Here is a 25,920-nt window from a genome sequence, read left to right as displayed (position 1 = left end):
ACAGAGCATTGAATTGCAGATCGGATTACATTTTGCTCCTTTTATTCCAGTAGCTGTTTTATTCAAACACATCTCAGCATACTGCAAGAAACATCCCATAATGTTTTAGAAATGAAGGGAAGGGCGTTTTTGTGTTTATGTCCTGATTTTATGATTGGTTTGTTTATTTCTCTTTTAGAAACTGTATTTTTTTTTTTTTAACTGTGTAAAGCGCCTTGAGATGTAAGGCGCTATATATAAATCGAAGCTGTTAATATAGGTTTAGTATTACTGAAGCAGCAACACGTAAATGCATAACAGGACAATATTAAACAAATCCTTCAGCTGGAGAACGTTGATTTAATTTCTATATAAATCAAGCATTATGTGTTGAGAACGGCAAATTCATATGCATACAATGTTTTATACATTTAAAACTCACAAGATAGTGAACTTCAAAACTACCTCTGACATCTTTGCTTGCACACATGTCTGTGTGCTGGCCAGTCCTCCTTCTGGCAGCTCACTGAGCAGTAGTTTGTCTTTTTACACTGTGTGCACCTTAAAGGCCCTGAAACAGAAGAAAGCCTTAATGACTCAGAAAAACAGGGGGTCTATCCAGCCTTGTAAAATGACACTGTCAGTTCTACTCTATTACAAATTGCTGTTCCTACTCAATGTAGCACTTAGCCACTGATCTGCCTGCATTGCTAATACCTGAATCACAGGATTGTATACCTGGATGTCCCCCCCCCCCCCAAATTAAACCAAAGTAACTTACCTTTCAGACCACAAAAATGACAAAAACTAACAGTCTTCAGAGAGGACAAAGACTGAAGCTGCATCATGCTGTGAGCGGACAACAAACTTTCTGAGGCACTAGAAAGCTGCTCTTTATTGGCATTCAGCTTGAATTCACAACTCAGCCCCTGACAAAAACAAAATCAAAATTGTGATTCATGCTCTTCCTAAGTTACCTGCATTTAATATTTTACACACTGCACAGTATATTTGGGCACCAAGTTTAAAAACCTAAAACTTCCGTTTAAACGAACAGTAACACAACGTATAAATACGGCCGTTCACTCAACACTTCAACTTAAACCTGAGCATCACCCACTAAATTCAGTCAGTATGTTACGGAATTGCACTCTTGTGACCTGAACAATTTATTAAAATACTTTCTGTATTGCCTGATAAATCGAAGCACTATTTTAGCAATTTCCAAATATTGCTTTTACTTTTGATTTGTGTGAATTGACCCCTAGATTCTGCTTTTTAGTGAATTTGGCACAATGCAGTGTAATTCATACAGTTTAGTGCAGAAGTGTACTCATTTACAAAGCCTTGGAAACATGAACTACAAAATGTTGTATACAGCAATTAATAACAATAATAATAATAATAATAATAATAATAATAATAATAATAGCGGGTAAACCTTCACAAAGCCCAGTTCTAACATCATGAATCCAGAATTTCAGTTTACTTACAGCATCTTCAGTGGATGATGATGAGCCACGTCCACTTTTATTAGTTTCCAATCTATTCACTAGAAAAAATGAAAACGAATGCAACAACTTTTCCTATGCAGCATTCTCAGAAGGATCTGCATATAAAATGCAATTAAAGAACAAAAACACCTACAATAGAAAGGTTAGCAGGACTGTATTGTTATTAAGACCATGGTAAGAACACTGATTTGTTTATAATTTTTGTTACACCGCAATATGTTTTTGACTGTCAGCACGTGTCTGGTGTACTGCAAAAGCATGTGTTGTACTTTGTTTGAACATTACTAAACTTTTAAAGTAAGTGGGGTTACAGCAAACCAACCGTTCTTTGCATCTCCAGAGACATCTCTTGATGGACTGCCAGTTTTTGCCAAAAACTCTTCAGATACCTGGCAAAAGCCGAAGTTCTTTTTTGCAAACAATGCAGTCTCGCTTCCCATCTCAGACCTACTTGGTTTTAAGTTAGGGTTGGGCGCCGGCTTCCTCAGCGGCATGTTTGGACGCCCCGCAGACTGGGAAATGATAGGGCCAAATCTACTCTCTGCCATCTTTCATGGGAAGAAAGCAAAACTCTATACAACACAGCCTGAAAAAAAAAAAACTCAAAGCATTTTCAATTGCTTTAAACCATTCTAATCTACACTCCCCCATCCCCAGCAGCATTGCAGGACAACGTTCAAGGTGACGAAGTGCTCCGTGTTAGACATCGGACACAAAATGAGTGGGTTGCAATGTATTAACATCGCTTATCCAATTCTTATGAAACTTGCCAAGGACATTCAATGGCAGAAATGTTTGAGTGTTAAGAATTGGTGTATATACCATATACTACCAGTTATCGTTAAAGGCATACCATGGTAAACTGAATAACGTATTTTTAGCTATGACAGAGGTGGTGTATCCATGTTATTATAATCATAGATAACAAGGAGATAATGCCACTGAAATGGATATTTTAGCTACTGTAACCCCCAAGTATTACATCTGCATTGCATAGAATAGTCTATGTACTGGAGAAACCTGTCGGTTTAATGAAAATTGCCCAATTGACAGCTAGAATAACACAATATTTTTGTACATGTTTGCGTGTAGCTAGCATACGCGATAGTCTCTGATTTCCAACCTCAAACTCACAAACCCTATAACCACAGTTTTTTTTTTTTTTTAAATCTGCATCAGTGTATCATTACAATTTAACTTCTCAACACGAGTCTTGCAAATGTACTATAATCCCGCCCGAGCGCAAGGTGCTGGTTCAAACATTTCAGGGGTCAAGGCCTCGTGTATTTCTTAACAATGTGGCTTTGGTTGTCAGTTTAATGACAGTTCAGCTGTCATTATCTTCTTGCTAAATTACATGCAATTTTTAATATGCACGCTTGACTTTACAACAACTTTTTTTTTGTTGTGAGACAGTACAATAATATTAATAAATACGTTCTGTTCTAACAAAAACTATAATTTGTTGTTTACGAGTAATGCAACACAATTCACGGAACGAGGAGATTCCGTTCAAAGCAACGTGCTTACACGTTTTACATAAAAGATAACAATAAAAAAAATGATTAAAAAATTTTACGTGCAATTATTTCTTCACATACCTGAATTCAGCTTTCACGCGCGCGTGCCTCGTTTTCTGCAGTATATTTACCACCTTCTCTTTTTGCACATGCGCGTTTCAATGAACCCACACGTGAACATTTGAAATTAATTTTGTGGTTGCTTATTTAATGCTTTTTACGTTTTGTAACTAACACATTTTCCTACAATCGCATTAGGTACTACTGTAGTAGAAGATTAGTGCTAATAGGGATCTGTGAAAAAATGCAATTAAATACAGATTATTAATATACTGTACCGTTACACAAACCCTTTGTAAATAAATACAATATTTGGATGGACTAAACATATTGGTTTGTGCTAAAAACGAGAAAGCTTTACCTTATGAGGTCAACTAGTCAGGTGTCACATGATACCGTCATTAAAATTTAAATCCTATATACTCGTAGCAAGCGCCTGCAGGTGTGCAGGTGACCTCAATATACGATATTGCTGCCTTCCCCTTTAAGAATGTGCTGTATGACATCATCTGAACGCTGCGTTCCTATAGGCCGAATAACCAGCAGCTGCTTCCACTACGGTGGCCATCTTTGTTGATGTGTCACGTACGAGTGGTTCGGTAGATTAAAAAAAAAAAATGACCCTCTGAATTTGAATTATTAACAAAATCACATAAAGAAGGGACAATACCCAGGTGAGCTTCAGTGACATTTTGCTTGTGAAGGCTTGTTATTTAATTTGTGTGTTGTGCAAAATGCTGTACCATTCGATGTATCGTTTGTGGGGAAAAAGAAAAAGAAAACACTGCTGGCTTCTCAGTTTGATGACACTGTGCGGAAGGTGTGTGCGTCCTTCTTTATTATGTTATATCCTGTGTGTATGCATGAAGCTGTTTTTATCTTAAAATGTGAATCTGGCTTGAAACCCATTTCATATATGTGCGAGGTTTCAATTACCGGTCTCTTATAATCACTTGAAGTCTATGGAAAAGGAAGTCAATATGGACAATACATTACACGCATTTCCCTTCTGTTTTATTGGGAGTTTCACACAGTCTTGTGTTGATCTGTTTCTGTAGGTGCAAGTCCTTGCAGTATTACTCCATGCTCAAAATTGTGAAGAAATCTACGAGGGTTTAACTTTGTACTGTAATATTTATTTTTGTACTACCAGTGCTGTACAAACAGAGTAAAGTCAAAAAGGGGATGGTCACTTGATTGATGCCTGTGTTAGACTATCTCTCTACCTGCCGTTCAGTACAGTAGACAGGCTGTACAGAGGAAATACTAAGATCAACATATCAACAACGATGAATCTAAATAATCATGTACTGAATAAAAGTGAATGGGTAACGCATATGATTTACAAAACACCTGTGTGGTAAGTACAGACAGGACCCAGGGTAGTTTTGATGCAGGTCGATTTAAACGTGTCTTTGTTTTATATTACATCTCCAAATAAAGAGTTAGCTACATATACAAAATTGCGGTTATAAAAACGCTTTAATGTTCAAAGTTTGTACAGAACCTTTAGTAGTTTTTTTTTTTTTTTTTGGCACAAATGGCTACAAGAAGTTAGATTTGATGTGAGTATAACACATTGATAGGAACAAATACAGTGCGTTTATAAATTAATTGAACATATTAGGTAATTGGTTAAATTAAACACGTTGCTGTAAAACGCAGAAGTGGACTGGACCTGGGATGTTCCTGTTTCACTGTGTGGTCGCTTCGTCACCTTGGTAACGACTCAACTGGCATTGCTTGTATGTGTGTATATATATATATGGTAGTACCCTATCACTTTTTGTTGAATCCAGGTTTCTGAAAGCACAGCAAAGATACGCTAGAGAGATCCTTGGTAAATGAGACAATTTTGTTCTTTAATTTCCTGGGTTTAAACCCAATGGCCCGCTGCATTTCAATGTTTTGTAATTTTAATGTAAGCCCTGTAAGCAAGGCCTCAGGATGATGTCACAGCTCAAAGTCCAGTGCTTGCAGTAGTACGTATCTGAAGACTACTTGGTTGCAAAGTTTTGTGGTATTTTACACAAATGTTTCTGTGGTATTTTAAAAACAATTGAACTATACTGTACATGATCTGCAGCTTCGTGAGGGATGTTGTTATTTACTGTATCACACAACACATGTTTTTTTTTAGCAGTCCAAAATTTAAAACCCACCTGGAGTCCTTTTGAAGTAAACGTGCATTAGTAACACCATCCCTGTGAGTTGGAGAGATGAGTTCTGCCAGCCCACAATCATTTCATCTCAAACTGTTTCTGATGGAGACCAGCAGGGCTGATACTAGATCACTTTCAGCATACTCCCAGTGCTGATGGAAAAATGGCATTATATAATATATATTTTATAAATGTGCTTCATTCTCAGTATGTTGCATGTTTCTTAGAGGGATCTGTTGAAAATGATAGCCATGGTTTTTTCATGGTCTTCAGTCACTGTTTACATAATTGTACCATATTAAGTTTCCTATCTATCTATATCTATCTATATATATATATATATATATATATATATATATATATATATATATATATATATATATATATATTATAATGCATAATTTTGGCAGGACAACTTCTCCAACTCCATAGAGTTCACATTTCTAAAAATGTAAATGAAAAGTTGTGACCGAGGGGGATAATTACACAAGTGGGGTCTGAAACAAGTCCTGTCTTCTCAATGTACATAAACAAATAAATTGATATGCTGAAGAGGAATATTCTATAATTATCACATTCCCTTCCCTATATAGTGAGCCATGAGAGTAACACAGTGTTACAGTACAGTAGCTACTGTACTGCTGTACAAAATGAAATGTCTGGAGGGGGATCAGCATTAGTAACCTTAATAATGTCTAGGCATTAGACATACAGGCATGTGTTATCAGGCTCAAACAGTATATAGGAATTAGTAAGGTGAGGCTTCAATGAGAGCCTCACCTTAACATTCCACTGTACAGTGCTATGGGCTGGGCACATTCCTTCCTCTGTTCTTGATGAGTTTAAGAATGTGTTTGCCAATACCATGAGTTTTCTTTATTGGTTAGAATAGAAGGACTTCCCACCTCTTTTTTTTTCTTTCTTCCCTAGCTCCCTGCCCTGTTTCCCTGCCTATTTGGAATATTTATCACTGTTATACAGTATAGCCAAACAATTGAACTGAATCATGCCACACCTAACCTGCTGGAATGTACTCAACAATTGAAAAGTGGCTGCTTTTGTTGTAGTCTTATGAATATATATATATATATATATATATATATATATATATATATATAATGTTCAATTGTTTGTGGTGTGTTGAGTGTAGTATATGCCCCCTACACCTCTCACCCAGGGGCGAACACTAAAACACAATGTGCTGTAAATATAGAATCAGTATCATATGACCTATGGTATGTTCACCATTCAAAAATGTACAGTAAGTGTGGTTTACAGATACAGTATAGGGGGGTCATTTTTAAAGACACTCATCACTCTTATAAGCTAAAAAAAGAAACCACCTACTTCTTTACAAAACACAACATTGTTTTTTTTGTTCTTGGTTTTTGTTTCTGTACAGGCTGTAAGTAAAAGGGAAAGGATGGATCAGACTCCACCAGAAGCACAGGACATGACCGCCAGTGAGGAGCTGCCAAAAACTAACCAGGAGAGTTCAGGAACACCCAACTGTGACAGTACTGTGAGCAGAAAGACTCCTGAGGATTCAGAAGAAACTAGCAGAGCTGAAAGCACTTGTACTGACCCCCAAGAGGACTGTCCAGTGGACAAGGCTGACAGTCCTGTTACAGAGCCTTGCCTTGCAGATTGCACAGAAAGCTGTGCCGTGGAAGATCAGGTCTTCACACCAGATCATGGTGGAAGTGGAGAACTGTGTTACCCAGATTCTGCTCAGGAGGAGGAGGCCCCATTCGTGGACAACTTGGCTGGTGGGGATGGAATTGCAAAGGTGGAAACTTCCATTGGGTCTACAAGACAGTCTGCAACACAATTGCTGGAAGAAGATGACGCCATAAACAATGTAGAGCCAGTATCACAGACTTCTGAGAACTTTAACTCAACAAGTCCTTATGACACAGACTTCAGCAAGAAGCTTATTTCTGAAATCCAGCGTTCATTATCAAAAGAGTCTTTGTTAGATGAAATTGAATCCGAATTGCTTTCTTGTCAGCTTACAACTGAATGTACTTTTCCTAATGGGATAAAAACGAATCAAGAATCTCTAGTTATGTTTGACAAATGTGTACAGAATAAATACTTGCAACAAGAAAAGACAATCAGAAGGTAAGTGGTTGAAGTTACAGTCTGAAGTTGTGTGCACTTGTTATACATTTTTGTTATAGATATACTGTACATACATTTCAATAACTATGTTGAGAATATCATTTGCATACTGTACAGTAAATACCTTCTGTACTTGTTGCAAAACCTTTAATTAGCTGCAAAACAGAAAACCTGTGCAAATGTACGGGCAAATGTTGTTTTTCTTTTTTTAATGCTGCTTTGAACAAGGTGTACACTAACTAATGTAATGTACAATTCTATAGTGTAATGTGGCATCTGTTTACTACTGTACATTCCTCAATAGTTTTGCATCATTTCCTCTAATTTTTTTACATATGCAATACATTTATTCACACATTAGGAATGTAAGCTTTTTCCTCTTGAAACCTTCTTGCCAACCTTCGTAGTCAAAAAGGCAGGTGTTTGCTACTACTTGCAGCAGAAGGTTGTTATATATTGTGTCATGAAGCAAAATAAGTTAATGTGAGGGATCACCTTTTTTACAGGATAACATTTTACCGAAACTATTATTATTATTATTATTATTATTATTATTATTATTATTATTTACTTCTTAGCAGACGCCCTTATCCAGGGCGACTTACAGTTGTTACAAGATATCACATTATTTTTACATACAATTACATTATTTTTTTACATACAATTACCCATTTATACAGTTGGGTTTTTGGTGGAGCAATCTAGGTAAAGTACTTTGCTCAAGGGTACAGCAGCAGTGTCCCCCACTGGGGACTGAACCCACAACCCTCCGGTCAAGAGTCCAGAGCCCTAACCACTACTCCACACTGCTGCCCTCTTCTTCAGTAGAAAAATATTTCTAAAACCACTCATTTGTGGTGTAACTAAATGTTCTTATTTACAAGTTATGGCTCTGTGCCCTCAGATCTAGTCAAATATGTACAAAGCTTAAAACGATCACAAAGTATAATACATTTATTTGAATGTAAGGCCTTTTCAGAGGCCAGGAAAATGAATTTCTTTCTACGTGCCAGGCTAATTAATTTAACAAATGCTTTAATCTGAATTTGTTCGTCTGTATAAAGACATTTCACACCTGAAAATGTGAAATTGAGAGACCGCGGATCTTGACAATTACGCCTATGATACCTGACTTTGGGACAGCCTATATTATATTACTGTTTACACTAGTCTATTTCTGTTGCAGGTTGCTAGATGACAATAAAAAGCACCAGGAGCTTATTTTAGCAATCTGTTCAGAAAAAGACAACATGAAAGAAGAGTTGAAAAAGCGCTTTGAGACTGAAAAACAGCACATTGGTTCCATTAAAAAGGTAAATTAGTTTGTAATTATTTAAACAGACAATACATAGATTCTTAAAACGTATTTAGTGAGCCAGTTGTTTATTAACAAAATAAAAAGCACGCAGGTATTGCAGCTTAGTCATGTTGTAAATCGGTATATATGGTAATCTTAAAACATACACATCAAACCCACCAGCTAATCCACTGCACGTATATTTCATATTCCATCATGCCTAGCAATGCCTTTCACAAGGCTGGAGAAAAAAAATAAAACAAACAGCAGACATGCAGTAAATGCAAATTGTGTAGTCAGGAAAATCTTGCTTTACAGTGCTTCCTCCTTATTAAGCATCCCTTTATACTGTGGAACAGGTTATAAGACAGTATGGAAATGGCTCCCAATAGCCTCCAATGCTATTACGCTAGCCCTTGTACTCTCGTTATAAGGAGCAATACAAATGGCACCGTTTCTTACGTACATTATAAAGGGAGAGCACAGTATCTTATATATATTTTCGCATGGAACTATATGCTATACTTTTTTCTTTACAGATAGAGGCTAGAGTGGAGGAGCTCACAAAGGAACTGAAATCTTCAAAGGACAAACTGGTTTCCCAAGATGCAGCTGCCAAGAATGCAATTCATCAGGTACAAAGAGAGATGGCCTTCAGACTAGACCAAGTAAGTATACAAAACTGCAGCTGTCCATGTCCTAGAGCTCAGAGTTAGGGTATATATAGTCCTAGACAAAAGTATTTGGGCAGTTTAAAAAAAACTGCAAAGACAGTGATTTCTATAATTTCTATTGAAAGATACATTAAAGTAGAGATCCAACTTGTATAATAAAACAACAAATGATTACATAACATGCATAAAAATGAAATGTAACATGCAAAAACAAATTTCTTTCAGAAACTAACATGCTTGTTACTTTGGTTCAATTTCCTCAAACCTGTTTATTATTTTATTGTGTTACAAAGGGCACCACAATGAAACCTCTTTATCAAAGTTTACAAATGTACATGAGACTCTAGGTGTGAAACTCTATGATTCAGGTAATTGCTTTAGGACTGGTTTAGTGCACAAGGAAATAAACCCAACCAAGTGTTTATCCTAGTACATTGCCTTTACCTGGAATTTAAAATGAATTCTCACTTGATAAAAATCATTGAAGGAGAAAATTCACCTTTTACACTGGGCCTAAAAATACCTGAACTTTTTTTGTTTGTCTTCATGTGTTCATGTTAACTGTATTTGCATATGTCCAGCTTTAGGCAGCAAAAGCATCCATTGCTCTGTTTTGTTAAAGCGGTGAAATGAAGGAATTGAGCTAAATGAAATTGCTTATAATAATGATAGTACCCATTGTCTAGCTGGTGCACCAGAGTAAAGGAAAAGGGAACTCATTTCTTGGTGTAATCTTACACTTTTTAAAAAATGATTTATTATTATTATTTTTTTATTAAAGCATTTACTGAACATATTCTGCAGACCTTGCTGTCTCATCTGGGTTGAAATTAGTTGAAAGGCTTATATTTATTTATTCTTTATGAGAGAGAGAGAGAAAATGCATGTTCTCATTGTGCTACATCTTTCAGTTTTCTGTTAAATGTCTGTCCACACCATTTATCAGAACAGTTTGATTTGGACGAGTGTGCTAGCTGCTGGTCTTGATGTTTTATTGTATGAATACAAATTAAATGGGAACATTTAAAAATAAAAGCGGAGCCCTGAAAAGTGTATTGTACAGTATGTTTGTTTGCTTCCAGGCTCACAGGAAGTGTGAGGAGGCGCGTCAGGAGAAAGAGTCCATGGTGATGAAGTATGTCCGGGGAGAGAAGGAGGCTCTCGACCTTCGGAGAGAGAAGGAAGGGCTTGAGAAGAAGCTTCGAGAAGCAAACAAAGAAATGGAGAAACACTCCAACAGAGCCAAGCAGCTCGCTCAAGAGAAGGGGAGACTGCAGCAGTTCTATGAGACAAAGGTTATTTATTCATTTTAAACTTGTGTCTGCTTGAGGTTTACTCAACTGTTTCCTGAAAAATGTCACTTAACTCAAAGTAAAACCTCCATCCGCGGTATAGCTGGTAAACTGACTTGGGCAGGGCCTTAGCTATGGATATGTTATATATTAAGATTAATATGTCTGGTGATTTGGTATATAATGGAGTTGCCCGTACATATAGTGAACAGTTTAATAAAATATTGTGAGAACTGCTTATGAAGGTATGGTTAAAACATACTTCTGGGACTATTATAATCTAGGTCATGTCACAGCGGATATAAATCCTTTTATATCCACATCTGTTTACTATAAACTACATGCTATACATTTTAGTTATGGGAAAACAGTTACTGCGTGTAGTGTACAGGACCTTTGCATAATTAGCAGCCATTCAAGTTAGGGATCACAAAATTATTTAGAACGAATGGTACACGGATAATTCAGTTCTGTTAAAGTAGAAATCCTTTGGTTTATTACCATGCATAGCCAAGACCTTAACGCTATAGGAGACAATATAGCTGATGCTCTTAACTTTATAGGAAGGAGAAGCTGCCAGACTGAGCCGGGAGATTGAAAAATTAAAAGAAGAAGTCAACTCCCACGTGATCAAGGTGAAATGGGCCCAAAACAAGTTAAAAACCGAATCAGATGCACACAAGGTTAGTACTGATAACGCATCCTGAACACACGTAGGGATGTATTTAATTGATGTTATTCTTAAAATGTATTCTTTGGAATCCAAAGGCATAGGGGACCAATAAGGGACAATGAATATCCTACTTCCCTAGGATCAGGAAACCCTCCTAGGGGCAAATTCAGTAAAGAAATTATAGCACCCACATAATTTCCGTCTTCTATGGAAGCATCTAGTCAAACTTCCCAGCTGCGATGTATATGTCTTGTGTTAAATCAAGGGAGTATAGAGTGTTCATGCATGTTTTGCAGTGATCCTCCTATCATATGTTGCAGTTTGTCTGAATACCATATAACAGGGAAATATTGCTGGTTTTAATGATTTGAATCTACCACCCAGTGCATATAGTGATGCAGTTTTTCATGTGAGGAAAACAGAAGCTTTAGTGTGTGCAGGTAAATGGTTATATGAAAAACGATTTAAATTAAACAATTACATTTCCAAACCAAACCTAGGACACAGTACATGCAATAGCAATAAAGGACTTTTTATTTGGGGGCGACAGGAAGGGGAGGGGAGGGGGTGATGATACCACATGGTGCGAGGTTCAGATTTTTTTGGCAGAGAAAGCAGATTGAAATGCCATGGTCAAGTGGCTTGTGCAAAAAGAGGTATGATTCTGATTTACTCCTTGGGCACATGACATTTTTTTTTTACTCTACTGAAGGAAACCAAGGAAAGACTCCGAGATACTACCAGCAAACTAACTCAAGCTAAAGAAGAGGCTGAACAGATAAGGAAAAATTGCCAGGAGATGATTAAAACATATCAGGTTAGTACTGCCCAGAAAACAAAGGATGATAACTTTTCAGGCTATTTTAGAAACATAAATTATTTTACACAGTTACAGCAATAGTGGGGCTATGTCTGCAACAACTTCTTGTTTTAAAAGATAATCTGTACAAATGGGTCCCAGAAAAACTTCACTGTTACTACGTTTAGGGAGGATGTATGTATTGTACTGGTGTTTGTATAGCATTGTGAACTGTGGTTATAAATTAGGGTGTTGATGATGAGCCACCAGGTGGCAGTGTAGATCAGCTTCAGCTTTTCTCAGAATCTGTGTTTCAATTTTATCTTCTGCTGTAATACCTTTTTTTGGACCTAGCAATACAATCGAAAACGTGCAAAAATGGAAAATAGCAAAAGGATGTGCAAATCATCTTAGAGGTGTTAAAACCATTTCTATGACATCCCCCACTGGAGATCTCGGTATAAAAATACACAGTTGTAAATGCCCATTAATTGCCATGTTGTTGAATTCAGTAAATGGGTATACATCCATGTGTAATGAGTTTTTATGACTGAGATGTTTTAATCTGCTTAAACCCCTGTGAATTTCCATTGATTATTATTATCATTCTGCCAGGAATCTGAAGAAATTAAATCTAATGAGCTTGATGCAAAGCTTCGAGAGACCAAGGAAGAGCTGGAGAAGCAAAAGCAGGAAAGAACAGACCAGTTAGAGGTAAATAATATGTCGCTACACTGTGTCACATGTGGTTTGCATGTGTGTCTTTGAAGTGTCTGCTGTATGTCTTTTAGAGGAATCCAAAAGAGAAATCAGTAATAGAGCAATCAGGGCATTATTTTGTATTAAAGGCTAGCAGATAAAGTTTTAAATGGTTTAATTCCTGGCTTTTCTTATGTGTCTAGATACACCACGTTAAAACAAAAGAGCTCGATGAGCTGAAGAGAACCTTTAAAGAGGGGATGGATGAGCTGCATACTTTGAGAACTAAGGTGAGCCTCCCAGAGAACTGCAGTCTTACACAAACTTCAAAAAGAGTTCAGACACACAAGAGAATTAAGATATAAAGTGGGGTTCCTTTGAACAATCAAGTTCTGTTGATGCAGACAAACTCCATCAGACATCGGCTGAAAGTCTGTTTGTCCTCCTTCTCGCAGTCCTAGGATCTTAGTATACAAACTTCTGGCTCATGTTGTAGTGAGTCTCTAAGGGGAAATCAGTTCCTAGGACATTGACACAAATCTTACCATTTGATGTTTTAAGCAGTTTTGCCTTGTCACTAATCTGTAGAAATGCTGACTTCTTGACAACCACTTTAATAGGGAATTAAGGTATCGTACAATACGCAAGTCCCTTTCTGAGGTAACTATATACCAGAGCATGCTGTGCATGTAATAAGGGCTGGGTGCAGTATGGGACTGAATGTCATTGCTCATTGTTGGTGTCACTATAATTATAAAGTTTGTTGTTCTACTGTATGATGAGTCAGTGTCATTAGTGTATTGTGCTCAAAAATGTATGGATGGTAAAATAAGAAAGTAAATCAAACAGCCAGATGTCATGCATTTTTTTTTTTCTTTTTCTTTTTCCATTATTACTCTGAGACATGTTGATTGAATAAAATAGCATTTGCGTTCTACCATTACATTGAAACTGTATTATAAAAAGTGTTAATATTAGTAGTGGTAATTGTCTTTAAGTTTAGTAAACGGAATGTAGTGTCACGGATGGTTCCCATGAGAGAATGTTTTGCATTCATGTGTGCTCAAAGATGCCTGTTCTTATAAGTACTGCTGCTCTGAGGCAACGCGTCCACTGTGGGAAAAGATCATTATGGTTCGGAACAGTTTGTAACAGTTTTTTTGGTACAAAAGGGAATGTACAATGAAAATAATTAAATGTTTTAAAATGGGAAATTACATAGAATAATATTTTGCTCCCCCTGAAATTGCTGTTTAAAAAAAAAAAAACCTTTGCTTTTCCTGGTAGAGTAAAATGTTTTCTTTCACATGTTTGGAGTGGATTGCCTCTTTATCAGCCCTTATTTGGCCTTTTGTCAGTTTCCTGAATTAGTTTCTCTGTCTTATAGGTGAAGTGCCTGGAGGATGAAAGGTTAAGAACAGAGGATGAATTATCAAAATACAGAGAGATAATCAATAGACAGAAATCTGAACTTCAGAAGCTACTGGATCGAGTTAAAGTTATACAGAGATTGGAAGACCAGCATCAAAGGTAAGGTTGTAGGAGGTTATAAAAAGTGTATTGGGTTACAAAAATGATTTTGAAACTAAACAAAAAAATAAAAAAATAGAATTTGAATTCAATTGTTGTTCACAGCAATATATTCGATATCACCTTTATAAAGCTAGTGTGCTTTTTTATTTTATTTTTTATAATGACAATGGATTATCATTGGCGTGATGCATTTTCATGTTTTCCTAGCAGCTTTAATAAAAGCCATGCAAAATGCTGTGTCTGAACTCAATTAACTGATTCATCACTTCATGCCTAGTAAAATTTTAAAAAGTGGTCTGCAAGGGGACCAACATGTTTTGCTGCAGGTTGACTGTAAAAAACAGATTTATTGTATTTCATTTTTTTTTTTTTTTTATTGTCCAGGTGTCCAATTTCATTAAAGCACACAGCTTTAACCACTGGACCACACAGCCTTCTGTGGACCACGTAACATTAACAGACAGCACTGTATAATAATATTCTGTAGATTGACAGCTTAACAAATGATATTAATACAGGCTGGTTTGACATCACGGTCTAGTTCTGAATCACATTTTGCACGTTTGTTCACGCTTTGTTAGATGAGTTGAAAGGTTTGCTGAAAGGCACCTGCACAGTGTATTTAAATATGATTAGTCCATGCAATAGAAACATTAGTACAGTAGCTACATATTAAACCAGAACCAAACCTGTAATTGTACTTGCTTTTAATAACACAAATGAACAGGAGACCCATGTACACGAATAGAAATGTTGGTTTTATCAAAGTCCCCTTTTAATGATTCAAATGATGGCAGTGTTAAGGCCCCCCACTGTTCAAATCAATTGAATATACCCCAGTAATCTAATGCCGGCTCTGCCATAATTATAATTGTAATGTATTTTATTATTTTGTTACAGAGACGAGCAGTGCATTGAATCCTTGAAAGGGGAGATGAAGAACCTGGAATCTCTGATCACAGACCTACAGAAAGACGTGGAAGGGAGTCGAATAAGAGAGTCTGAACTGCTGGGCTTCACAGAGAAACTGACCAGCAAGAACGCTCAGCTGCAGTCTGAAGCCAACACGCTGCAGATTCAGCGGGATCAGCTGACCTTCAGAGAGCGGGAGCTGGAGACCCAGTTAGAAGAGAAGGGCCACAGCAATGCTGAGCTGGTGAGTTCATACCCAAGCCTGTCTAAGTGCTGTTGTTAAGGAGGGTCATATTATAATCTATTGTATTTGGCTAAAAGTGTGGTTTGATTGTTACTGGTACTGCTAGAAGGGTTTGGGCTGGCTGCAGTTTTATATTGGTCTATTCTTTTTTGCCAAATACATGTTCAAGTACTGTATTTTATGATATATATGTTTTCTTTTTTAAATGCAGACAAATAGATTACAGAAAGAAGAACAGTTGAGGCAGGAGGAAGTCCAGACTCTTCGAAGTGAGCTAACATCACAGAGCAAAGAAATGGCTGGACTTAAAACTAGTATCGAAGAACTGAACGATGAGCTCGCTACGCAGAAACGAAAGCAGATGGCAAATCTAAAGGACCTTACTAAACAACTCCTGCTAGGTGAGAGTCTATTATTATTATTATTATTATTATTATTATTATTATTATTATTATTATTATTATTATTATTATTCATAAAGCATTCAGACAACAAAAAGCAGTATCAAAAAAGGGATTTTTCTATAGGCCAGTAACTTGCAATACAGTGTGTTGACATAAATCTGTGATTTGGGGACAACGCGCATTTCCCAACATAATATTTTATCATTTTTTTCAATTTTTTTTAAAGCGTTACTATTTTTTTTAAAAGGAGTATATCTAATTTGATATTTTAATTTGGGTTAATATTGAAGGCTAGAAAGTGTGTAGCTCGTAAGATAAATAGAAACATGTCCATGTACTAAACTGAGGCAGAGCCAAAGAGATGGCTGAAGTGTTCTCACTGGTTGAAGGTTTTCTTTGTTGTAAGACTGGAAAACTGCAGTGCTTCACAGACAGGGAGAATATACATTCAACCAAATGGAAATCCTTTTTTTTTCTTTTTATTCTGGCTCAGTTTCTAAAGCCCCTTCATCATCTCTCAAATAGATTTAATTGTGCATACAGAATAGGTAGAGTGTGCTAGTTAGCATTCAGCTTATTGGTAGAGTGCTTTTTTCTGTGGAAGTGCACCTGTTAAATTCATTAGAGTAGATCACGAAAGACATTTCTAACCCCCTCGGACAGATATTTACATTTTAGATTTTTGTAGGTTTATTTTACTTTTTTTTTTACTTAAATTCTAAATTCCAATAATCTTTTTTGAATTTCTCTTCACAATGTATCTTCTAGTTCATTTTACACGTGTGAAATGTGTGTTTATGACAATTTAGTTACGCAAGGCTCCTATATTCTAAGGTAAAACAGTAAGTAGACAACTTTCGACCAATACCTTACAAAAATGACATTCTTCATTACATTTCATTGAATTGGCAATGCATTGCCTTGGGATACTGCAGATTACTAGCATGCATGTGGTGCTCAGTGAGATGCATCAAGAACAATTGCAGTGTAGCTGCTGAAAACAGTGAGACATGACTTACTTAAAAGAAGCTTAACAAGAAAAAGTGACAAAATGAATCTTCCTAATAGCTGTCTCTGAAGCAGTACCCAAGATGCATTTTATTGAGTCAGTCAGTAAATGATCCCACTCCCTTTCCTGTCACACTGAATTAATGCTGTTGAACTCAAACTGTGGAGACAAATAAGCACAGATACAGAAGCTTTAATGTATGCACATATAATGCATCTAAGTACTGGTGTCAAGTATATGCTGTTTTAAAAATGCTTCAGCATGGTATTTAAGTGGAAGAAAGTGTGAAATATTAAGACTTTTTTGCTGAGTGTAAATATATTCTTTTAAACCATTTAAAAATGAGTTGATTTATAAGTCAAACAAAATGAGTTAATACCTTTTTTGTGAGTAACAAAATCCAATTGAATTGTGTTCTAGTAATTTGTTTGGTTAATGAATTTTGTTAATTTGTTTAATGTATTTTTCATCAACTTTTAAAGCACGAAAAAAACTTGATCAGATGGAAAACGGCAACTATGACAAAGAAGCCAGCAGCATGGGGAGTCGTTCTAGCTCATCAGGTATATTGCGCATAAGAAATGTTCTTTTAAGGCCAGTTTTTACTTTTAAATCTGTTCTTTTAAATTGTAAAGAACATTGGCTTTCCATTTGAAAGTGATTTTTGTGTTATTAAAAATAATGTTCTAGCATTTAGACAACAATCATATCTACTACAACAATAAAGACAGTTTTAATCTGATTTCCAATACAGTAGAGAGTCAGTTATCCGATCTTTGATCAACCGAACGCTCCTGTAATCACATGATGAATTCCGCGTGGTGTATTTAGTGGTTGCAATCCCGGGAATCCCGTATGGGGAAATTCAGCTCCCGAATCTCGATTTCGGGATTATATTAAGGAAACTCTGATTCTGTTTTACACATGATTTTCCCTAGTTTCGTTCTGTGTGCTACTCTGCTGCGCTTAGTAACTAGGCAACCAACTCTGCCGCTAAAATAAAAACCACAAGATTTAAAATTCGCTTTAATGATACAACCACTGTCTGCAGCTACTCTGCTCAACATGGCAGAGAGAAACGAAAAGAAAAACGTATTGACTGACACAGAGGAGACATTCGGTATATACCTTCAGTTCTACACTGGAATGTGTTTGTTATTTGTGTTATGAAAACTGCATACAAGGAAGCATCTTTTTCAATTATTTTTTGTTCATAGACGCGTTAGCATGCCAGGTTTTAACTTGTTGCAGTTAAGCAAATTTAAAACAGTCGCCTCATTCATGATTTTTCTTCTATTTCGTCAGTAAGGACTGGTGATCATGTCTGTTATTGAGCAGCTAAGAACTTCTATTTTATTCTTTTAAATTGCACATTATTGCAATGCCTTAACAGCAGGTATCAAGGTATAGAAACATTTTACTGAGTTTTTGAAGTTTAATGATTCCTAAAGTTCTGTAATGTGTCAAAGTTGTACTGAATTGTACTCTTTGATTTTCAAAGTTTGGTATATGGTACGTTTAATTACAGTATTTCATTACCTTAACTGCAGGTGTTAAAAGTTTTGCTCAATTGTATTAATTTAATGATTTGTAAAGCTTTGCAATTTTGAATGCTTAATGTGATAGAATAGGTTACTAGCTATATATCATCATCATCATCATCATCAGTAGGTACTTGTTTGTGTGAATTTTTATTCTATACATTATTAAAGGTACAGTAATTGTTATCAATACCTGTTTGAGTATACATACAAATCGATTATGCACAAACTAGTATCGGTCTGTCTACTGTTCTATGTTTCCAGTTTACCACTTAATAAAGTGGAAAGACATGCTGAATTGCTTTTCAATTTGTATGCATTAAGTAATGCTTCTTTTTGGCTTGCAATGCTCAGGCTCTCTAAATGCGCGCAGCAGTAATGATGATCGCTCCCCAGAAAACACAGGCTCATCGGTCGCAGTGGACAGCTTCCCTGAAGTAGATAAAGCTGTTCTGATCGAGAGGATTGTGCGGTTACAGAAAGCCCACGCACGAAAGAATGAAAAGATTGAGTTTATGGAGGACCACATCAAACAGCTGGTGGAGGAAATTAGAAAGAAAACCAAGTAAGTTTTACAGCCTGCCCTCTTAGGCAGTGGTGTTTAAAGCAATGCCAGGTCCCGAGGACTAGGTGTACCAGCACACTTCTGAAGTTCTCATTATATCTAATTGCAAATAAAATTGTTTTGTGATTGACTGGACTTGTTCCCTTGTTGATTATTCCTTGCCACACTAAACCATCAGTTACTATGTTGTATTAAGCAAGCTTTGATTGTTATTCTGGATTTAATAAGCATGTTGATTGAATTACCTTTTGCTATAAAAAGAAGCTTGAGTTGCCCAAATTATTCTACATGAATGCCCTCCATTGTTGTGTGGTGGGGTGTGTGTGTTTTTTAATATATATGATGTCACAATGTTGTCATTCATGAAATTAGTTATTCCACAGTTAAGCCAGGCTGATAGTAACTTGACAAGGGAGCTCTGCTTTTAGCAACATTTCTGTATCGCTATATTTGATACTTTAGCCATTTGTCTTTCATTTTTGCCTGTAGTCTGGTAACACGATGCAATGCTCAAGAAACGTTTGTCTCCTGACACATGATGAAATTGCACCACGTACTGTTACTTTGCCAGCAATGCAAAAGAGACTTACTTGAGACACACTGCCAACAAGCAGCCGACCGGAGCTCTGTTTTCAGGAAACCACTTCAGGCGATAATCCAGTCCTATTGCTGATATTGCATCACATCACAGTACCTGGTATATTGAATTTCTTACAGGCTGATTTAGTAAGGCAAGGGGAATTTGCACTCCAGATACAGTACGATGATTTTGCTGATGTCGATTCTTTGTCAATGGAAATGTTACCACTTGAAAATGTCTTCTTATAAAAAATAATCCCACCAGTGAACACGATGCCTGAGCATCTCCTTGTGTACCGAAGCCGCGGTTTCATGATACTGTACTTGGATGCTGACAGCAAGTGCAGGAGTTAGCAGTGTTGTCAGCACGCTTGTTTAACATTGGCAACTCACACTAAATAAAGAGCTTTTCCACTAGGAAAATCTACAAAAGGTGTAAAGGGTAGCCGCTATATATTTATTAAAGGATTAGGATGCTTCTCCTTCAATCATAATGCACAACCACCCACACTAACCTTATTGAGAAAGCACTTCCTGCGAGCCAAATATATATATTAATATCTGTTCAATTACCCTTTTTCTGTACCATGCAAGGTTAAGCTGTTTTATGATTCATTTTTTAAATTGAATTTTGAAGTAATACGTCTGTATAGATATAAACACTTTGGAATAGTGATTAAATGCATCAGGATATTGGATATGTAATCCAATACATCTTGTTGAGAATGTTATCGGTGCACACACATTAAAAACAAAGGTGAATGAAGTGTAATCTGGCATTGATTATTCATTATACAACTATATATACACAACTGATCTATTGATGCCGGTGATAGCGTTGTAAACTGAGATCAAATTAGGATTGTATTTTTTTAACTGCAAGAAGTGAATTTAATGTTTTAAATGTCACTCTGGAAAACTCAGTATTGTTTACTTAGTGCTTGTGGAGAATGTGGGGAACCCTTGTGCTTCACTGAAGGGAGAGAATAATAAAGAAGCCATAAAGACATGCATTATTTTGAACTGTTTTTTAGAATTCTCCAGAGTTATGTTCTACGGGAGGAGACTGGCGCACTGTCTACTGAGGCCTCAGATTTGAACAAGGCTCACCTGAGCAGAAGAGGAGGAATCATGGCCTCCCTCTACACATCTCATCCAGCAGACAGTGGCCTCACACTGGATCTGTCTCTGGAAATAAACAGGAAGTTACAGGCAGTGTTAGAAGACACACTGCTGAAAAACATTACATTGAAGGTAAGTGCTTGTTTTTGACTATCGTTATATGTGGTTGGGTAATGTTGGACTGGTTTTCGCTATACTGTATGTGGTTGGGTAACGTTGGACTGGTTTTCGCTATACTGAATGTGGTTGGGTAACGTTGGACTGATTTTCGCTATACTGTGTGGTTGGGTAACGTTGGACTGGTTTTCGCTATACTGTATGTGGTCGGGTAACGTTGAAATCACAGACATTCAAGATTTTTTAAAAATCTGTATTTTTTTTTTTTTTGTTCTTTTTTTCTGTTTTTAGGAAAGTCTTCAGACCCTTGGATCAGAGATAGAAAGACTAATAAAACTCCAGCATCAACAGGAGAAGTGGGTAAAGAAGAAATGAATCTGTTCATGTTCAGCTAACCAAGGAATGTAAATAAAATGAAGAGGTGCTCCACAATGTCCAACACCAGTCAGCCAATTATTTAGTTTTCTCTGCATCGGAAAGTCTGTAATATCTGTTTTAAGTGTTATGAACAGGTGACAACATGAATGCACAGTGTGTGTGTGTGTGTGTGTGTGTGTGTGTGTGTGTGATCAAACTGATCCTGAATAATTGTAAATGCTCAGTCTAAAATATACCAAAAGTAAGATCTCTTGAGAGTTTCCTTTTGTCAACCGAATACAAAACTGCTATGTCCTTCTGGACCAGATTTGTTTTTTTATCATTCTCTGCAGGTGTACGGAGTGCTTTGTCTCCTGGATTTCACTTAATCGTGCTTTTAAAACATATCCTCAAAAAACAAATCTGTTCCTTTTTTAATCACATTTGCGCCTCTTTAGCACAAGAAAATAACTTGTAGCCTGCGGTGTGAGAGTTTAAACAGCTGTATTTATTTAACTACTATTTAACGATAGAAAGCCACCACAAAAAATGCATCTCCTAAGAGCCCAGTTGTATTTATGTTTTTTAAAATTAATTAAACCTACAAATTGCATGTTGGTTTTAATAGGGCATGACTATGTTCTAACAATACTTGGAAGCATTGGGGTAAAGTTTTATCGGCCACTGAAATAGAGTGAAATGCAAAGTACAAAAAACACTAAATATAAATTTGCAGCCCAAATCGCCACACTGAACGTTGTTGCTGAAGAATTTCTGTAAGTCAATATATTGCACATCCACACGCACAACGAACCTTGCATCTTTTCTCTACTTCCAACAGCTCTGAATGTAACCCTGTTCTTACATCTGTGCGTGTGTGCGTAGACTGGATCTTGTTTTCTTTTTCTGTCACTTGCAATGCAATTTAAAATCTAAGGTAGTCCTCAGTATTCTTTTACAATTTGAGATCTTCATTTTTTTTTTATTCCCCTTCTTGGTTTTTGTTATCAGGCAGTTTCCTCTGCATAGTGTATTCTCTTTATTTTCACTGGATTCTGCCTGTAGTGTAGAGAGTTCACTCTTGCTTATGGATCTGCACTGCAGTAGGAGGTATTCCTGTATGAAACTGTGAACGGATTATTACTATATCTTTTTAGGTGTCTGGCATTGTAGCTCACCTTCAAATGAAAAGTGAAGCTATCCATGTATTGAGTTGTACTAGCTCTTTTGTGCACTGTGTGTGTGTGTGTGTGTGTGTGTGTGTGTGTATTTTCCTCCAGCAAAAATGGTATTTCATGAACTAGTCTAAATTTGATAATAGATATGCAAGTGTTTATTTTAAAAGGGATACATCAAAATGTAATGTCTATAGTATGAAGCTGAATGAATGGAAATTGTAAATAGGGTTAAAGTGCAATCGTGCACTTGGAATGTGCGCCTTAAAGCATGCAAAATGTTATTGCTTTCAGATGAATATAAATACAAAGACACTAATAATCTGGAGATGAAGTGCGGATACCTCAGGGGTGAATACATTATTCAGCGTGATAGTCTTGTTAGGATATTACAGACCCATTCACCCGCCTGGCTGTAATTAAGAATTCCAGAGTAGCATGCAGAAAATTAAACAGTATCCATTATTAGGGTCTTTATCAACAAGACAAATTGACCACTAACAGTATCCATCACTATTTCTACCAAAACCTGCTTCTTCAATGATGCTGCACACCATGCTTCAGACATCCTGGCATCTTTAAATATTGCACATCTGTTTGGCTTCTTTTATTAGACTGCTGCAATCTTATTAGTCTATATTCAATTATATATTTTATGGGTGATATGCAAATACTTCTATTCAAAACAGTATATATGAAGCTGGTCCTGTTAGGTAACGAATAACATCAATCACAACATGCATTCTTTTTTTTTTTTTTATAAACAAATACCATGCCAGTAGAGTAGCACCATTAATTACACTAAAAAACTGACTGAAACTGTGATAAATGTATGTTTGCACAGGAATGAAAATGTATTTTGATGTTTCTGCATAAGGAAACGAGTGATGTGGAAAAGGTTTAGATTTCGCATTAGGACCAGTAATATAATAAGAAGCATGCCACCCCTGCTGCTGTGCGGTGTGGGGGGTATTAACCTTCCTTTCAAATCCACTCCACTCTGTTTAGCATGAGGAGGAAGAATGCAATATCCTGTTAATGTCACACTTCCCCACTATTTAATACATTTCTAAACTGGTGTTGTGTGGCATGACATTATTATTGGTTTATCATTCCACAAATGGAATGGGTACATTACAATATAAAACAAAGGGCCTTGATAAAGACCTCTCGCAGAAAGATGTGTGGACATTTTAGTTATTAAAGTTTGTATTACAGTCAACAGTTTTTAGTTGTTTTATTGTTTGTTTTTGTTTACATGCAGTGGTTACATTGCTTTTTATATACTGTGTGAGCACAGAACATGCACTCCACAACTAGGTCTAGTCTGTATGGGAAATTAAAACCTTTCCACAGGCTTTTTGAATCACAATTCCATTACTACTGGCAAAAAATAAAAACATGAGGATTTGATTTGAACTTTACCACCTACTGTTCTTGTGTCTCTAATTCTGTGATTTTTGTTTAAGTATGTTTTTAATCTTGTCTGTTTCGGGGTTGTTTCTGCTTATTTGTCTCTGTTTTCCTTTTTTCCTTTCTAAATTTGAAGATGTGTTTTATTTTAGGTCATTGAAATATGAAATTGTAATTTTGGATTTTGAAGATACAGGTTTATGTATAAATGGTCAACCGTTTTTAAGGATATATGATTCTATATATTATGTATATATGGCACTTAAAGTGAATAAACCATCTACAACTCTTTTTTTCTGTCAAAGTGTCCTCCTTCTGAATGAAGGCTTTAAATAATACAGTATTCTGTACAGGGACATTCTTTTTTCGTGAGCGTTTATCTGATTTTGACTCTTGTTATAATTAAAATAATTAAAAACAAGCTGGCCAGATCACTTGATAAGACTGAATAATTAACTGGCGATGACCATTTTTCTATTTTTGTGGTTGGTTGTTCCGCAAAACAAAAATACATCTAAACGTTATCAGGGTTGATCAATTTATTGATGTTTTTATGCTTTATGATTGTTGATAAAACAGGTGTGAAATTGGGTGAAATACAATTTAGCTTGTCTATAGTGTCTGTCAAATGTCATAGGTACCCTTTTGAATACTCTTAATAACTGATTTTACTATCTATCTATATATCTATCTGTCACATCATTGATTGCAGTATAATGGTGTAAAATATCTAATAAAAGTTGGAGCATACTGCAACTGCAAAAAAGGAAATCAAGGATCACTGTGGGGTGCGTCTTAAGAAACGGCAAGCGTTACAAGTTGCCAAGCGTTACAAGTTGCAATCCCATTATCTCTGTACTGAATCACTAATGTATCTGTGTGGGTGTTCTGTCCAGTGTTTATTCCAATCAGCCAACAAATGTACAGTATTATATTTAAATTTAAGCAACAGGACAGGTCAGCCCAAGTTCATTGAAATGACTTGTCACCCCCACCTCGATAGCCTTGTTATCTCTGAAGAGTCAGGCAACGCTAGATAGGCCTTTGGAAGCTATCGAGACTTATCTCAGTGAGGTGTTAATGGCATCCATTAGCAGACATCAAATATGTGGTTCTGCAGACTCCCACAGGAAAAAAATCAAACACAAAGATGTACATTAAAAGGGGTCCATTATTGCACCTTAACATATAATAGTCCCCCAAGAAGATTTGTAAACAAGTACAGTGCAAAGCAGAGCTGCATAAAAGAACCATACCGATGATATGAGGGACACGCCATGCACCACCCTGCTGTTGAAGCAATAGAAAAGGCTAGGACACATTTTCTGAGAGGAGACAGCCTGGAAACTGACACAGGTAATAATCTCATTTACAGCAGACCATTAGTGTGGTTTTAAAAGAACCATGTGTGACTCAAGGTTCATCAGCTGGAGAGGCTGTGGGGAAATACAAGAGCATTTGTTATTTGGTCCCTTTTTACATGCTACTGTCAGAATAGTGGCTCCATAATTAAAATGTGACCCTAGTGCTGTGTTGGGTTTTGATGAGGAGTCCAAGCTGCCACGAGCCTATGCATATGGTGGTTATATGTGTCTAGTTTAAAGGTGTGGCTGTTCCCCTCTTCCCTCAATCACCTGAAGTGGCTGGAGCAGTTTATAATCTGTGTGTCCTCCTGCCCAGCGCAGATGTTCAATAGGATTGAAGACAGCAGATACAGAACAAACATGTATGTCAACGATACACGCAGGGCATTCAGATCTTTATGTGGCTTGTTTTATTAGTTAGCAACAAGCTTGCATGTTATTTAAGCAATAGCTAGCAGCTTAAATAGATTTGCTGTTTAACTGCAATACCTAAGAAACAGCTAAGTCTTTAGCAGACTTGCACAGCACGTATCCAGTAAACTGTGGTGAATACAGGCTTAGTATTTCTGCAGAGCTGGCATGCTGATTTAGAACGCTGTGGATCTGTCACAATAGAATGCTTCCCCCTTCTATCTTTTTATAGCTCTGGCACCAACATCTAGCCGTTTCCATGGTCATATTTACTAAGGGGGTGGATATTTATGAGCACCGCGTCTTTGTATAAAGGGTCTGTAATGTCAGAATGATGTGTATTGTATGGTATATGAAATGATCAATGCATAATTGCCCTTT

General features: G+C 36.6%; 2 protein-coding genes across 2 annotated transcripts in view; one reads left to right on the top strand and one right to left on the bottom strand.

The window, feature by feature from the left end:
* Nucleotides 1-3,614, bottom strand: part of LOC117418592 (tudor domain-containing protein 1-like) — a 19,176-nt gene extending 15,562 nt beyond the window's left edge. Inside the window, exons 1-5 of the mRNA XM_034031773.3 lie at nucleotides 3,095-3,614; nucleotides 1,816-2,079; nucleotides 1,473-1,531; nucleotides 761-908; nucleotides 445-550 (exon numbers count right to left, since the gene is read on the bottom strand). Of these exons, the coding sequence (XP_033887664.3) occupies nucleotides 445-550; nucleotides 761-908; nucleotides 1,473-1,531; nucleotides 1,816-2,041 (539 nt within the window). The 5' untranslated portion in view covers nucleotides 2,042-2,079; nucleotides 3,095-3,614. The remainder of the gene's footprint in view (nucleotides 1-444; nucleotides 551-760; nucleotides 909-1,472; nucleotides 1,532-1,815; nucleotides 2,080-3,094) is intronic.
* A 148-nt stretch (nucleotides 3,615-3,762) lies between these two features.
* LOC117418572 (coiled-coil domain-containing protein 186-like) lies at nucleotides 3,763-24,055 on the top strand. Its single transcript, XM_058985362.1, has 16 exons — nucleotides 3,763-3,893; nucleotides 6,638-7,359; nucleotides 8,546-8,672; nucleotides 9,196-9,324; nucleotides 10,413-10,625; nucleotides 11,186-11,305; nucleotides 12,008-12,112; nucleotides 12,710-12,808; nucleotides 12,997-13,083; nucleotides 14,181-14,323; nucleotides 15,227-15,482; nucleotides 15,694-15,883; nucleotides 17,378-17,458; nucleotides 18,791-19,001; nucleotides 20,615-20,834; nucleotides 21,111-24,055. The coding sequence occupies exons 2-16, from the start codon at nucleotides 6,659-6,661 to the stop codon at nucleotides 21,192-21,194; spliced, it is 2,766 nt and encodes a 921-aa protein (XP_058841345.1). The 5' UTR covers nucleotides 3,763-3,893; nucleotides 6,638-6,658; the 3' UTR covers nucleotides 21,195-24,055.
* The last annotated feature ends 1,865 nt before the right edge of the window (nucleotides 24,056-25,920 follow it).

This window comes from Acipenser ruthenus, chromosome 13 (assembly GCF_902713425.1).
Source record: "Acipenser ruthenus chromosome 13, fAciRut3.2 maternal haplotype, whole genome shotgun sequence".
Taxonomy (NCBI): domain Eukaryota; kingdom Metazoa; phylum Chordata; class Actinopteri; order Acipenseriformes; family Acipenseridae; genus Acipenser; species Acipenser ruthenus.
This window is presented reverse-complemented; position numbering and strand designations above follow the sequence as displayed.

Bases quoted from the DNA above. Each gene is read 5' to 3' on its own strand.
- LOC117418572 (XM_058985362.1), top strand. From the start codon at position 6,659: ATGGATCAGACTCCACCAGAAGCACAGGACATGACCGCCAGTGAGGAG. The intron at 13,084-14,180 runs GTGAGCCTCCCA...TCTGTCTTATAG, and splicing joins TGCATACTTTGAGAACTAAG to GTGAAGTGCCTGGAGGATGA. The intron at 19,002-20,614 runs GTAAGTTTTACA...ACTGTTTTTTAG, and splicing joins GAAATTAGAAAGAAAACCAA to AATTCTCCAGAGTTATGTTC.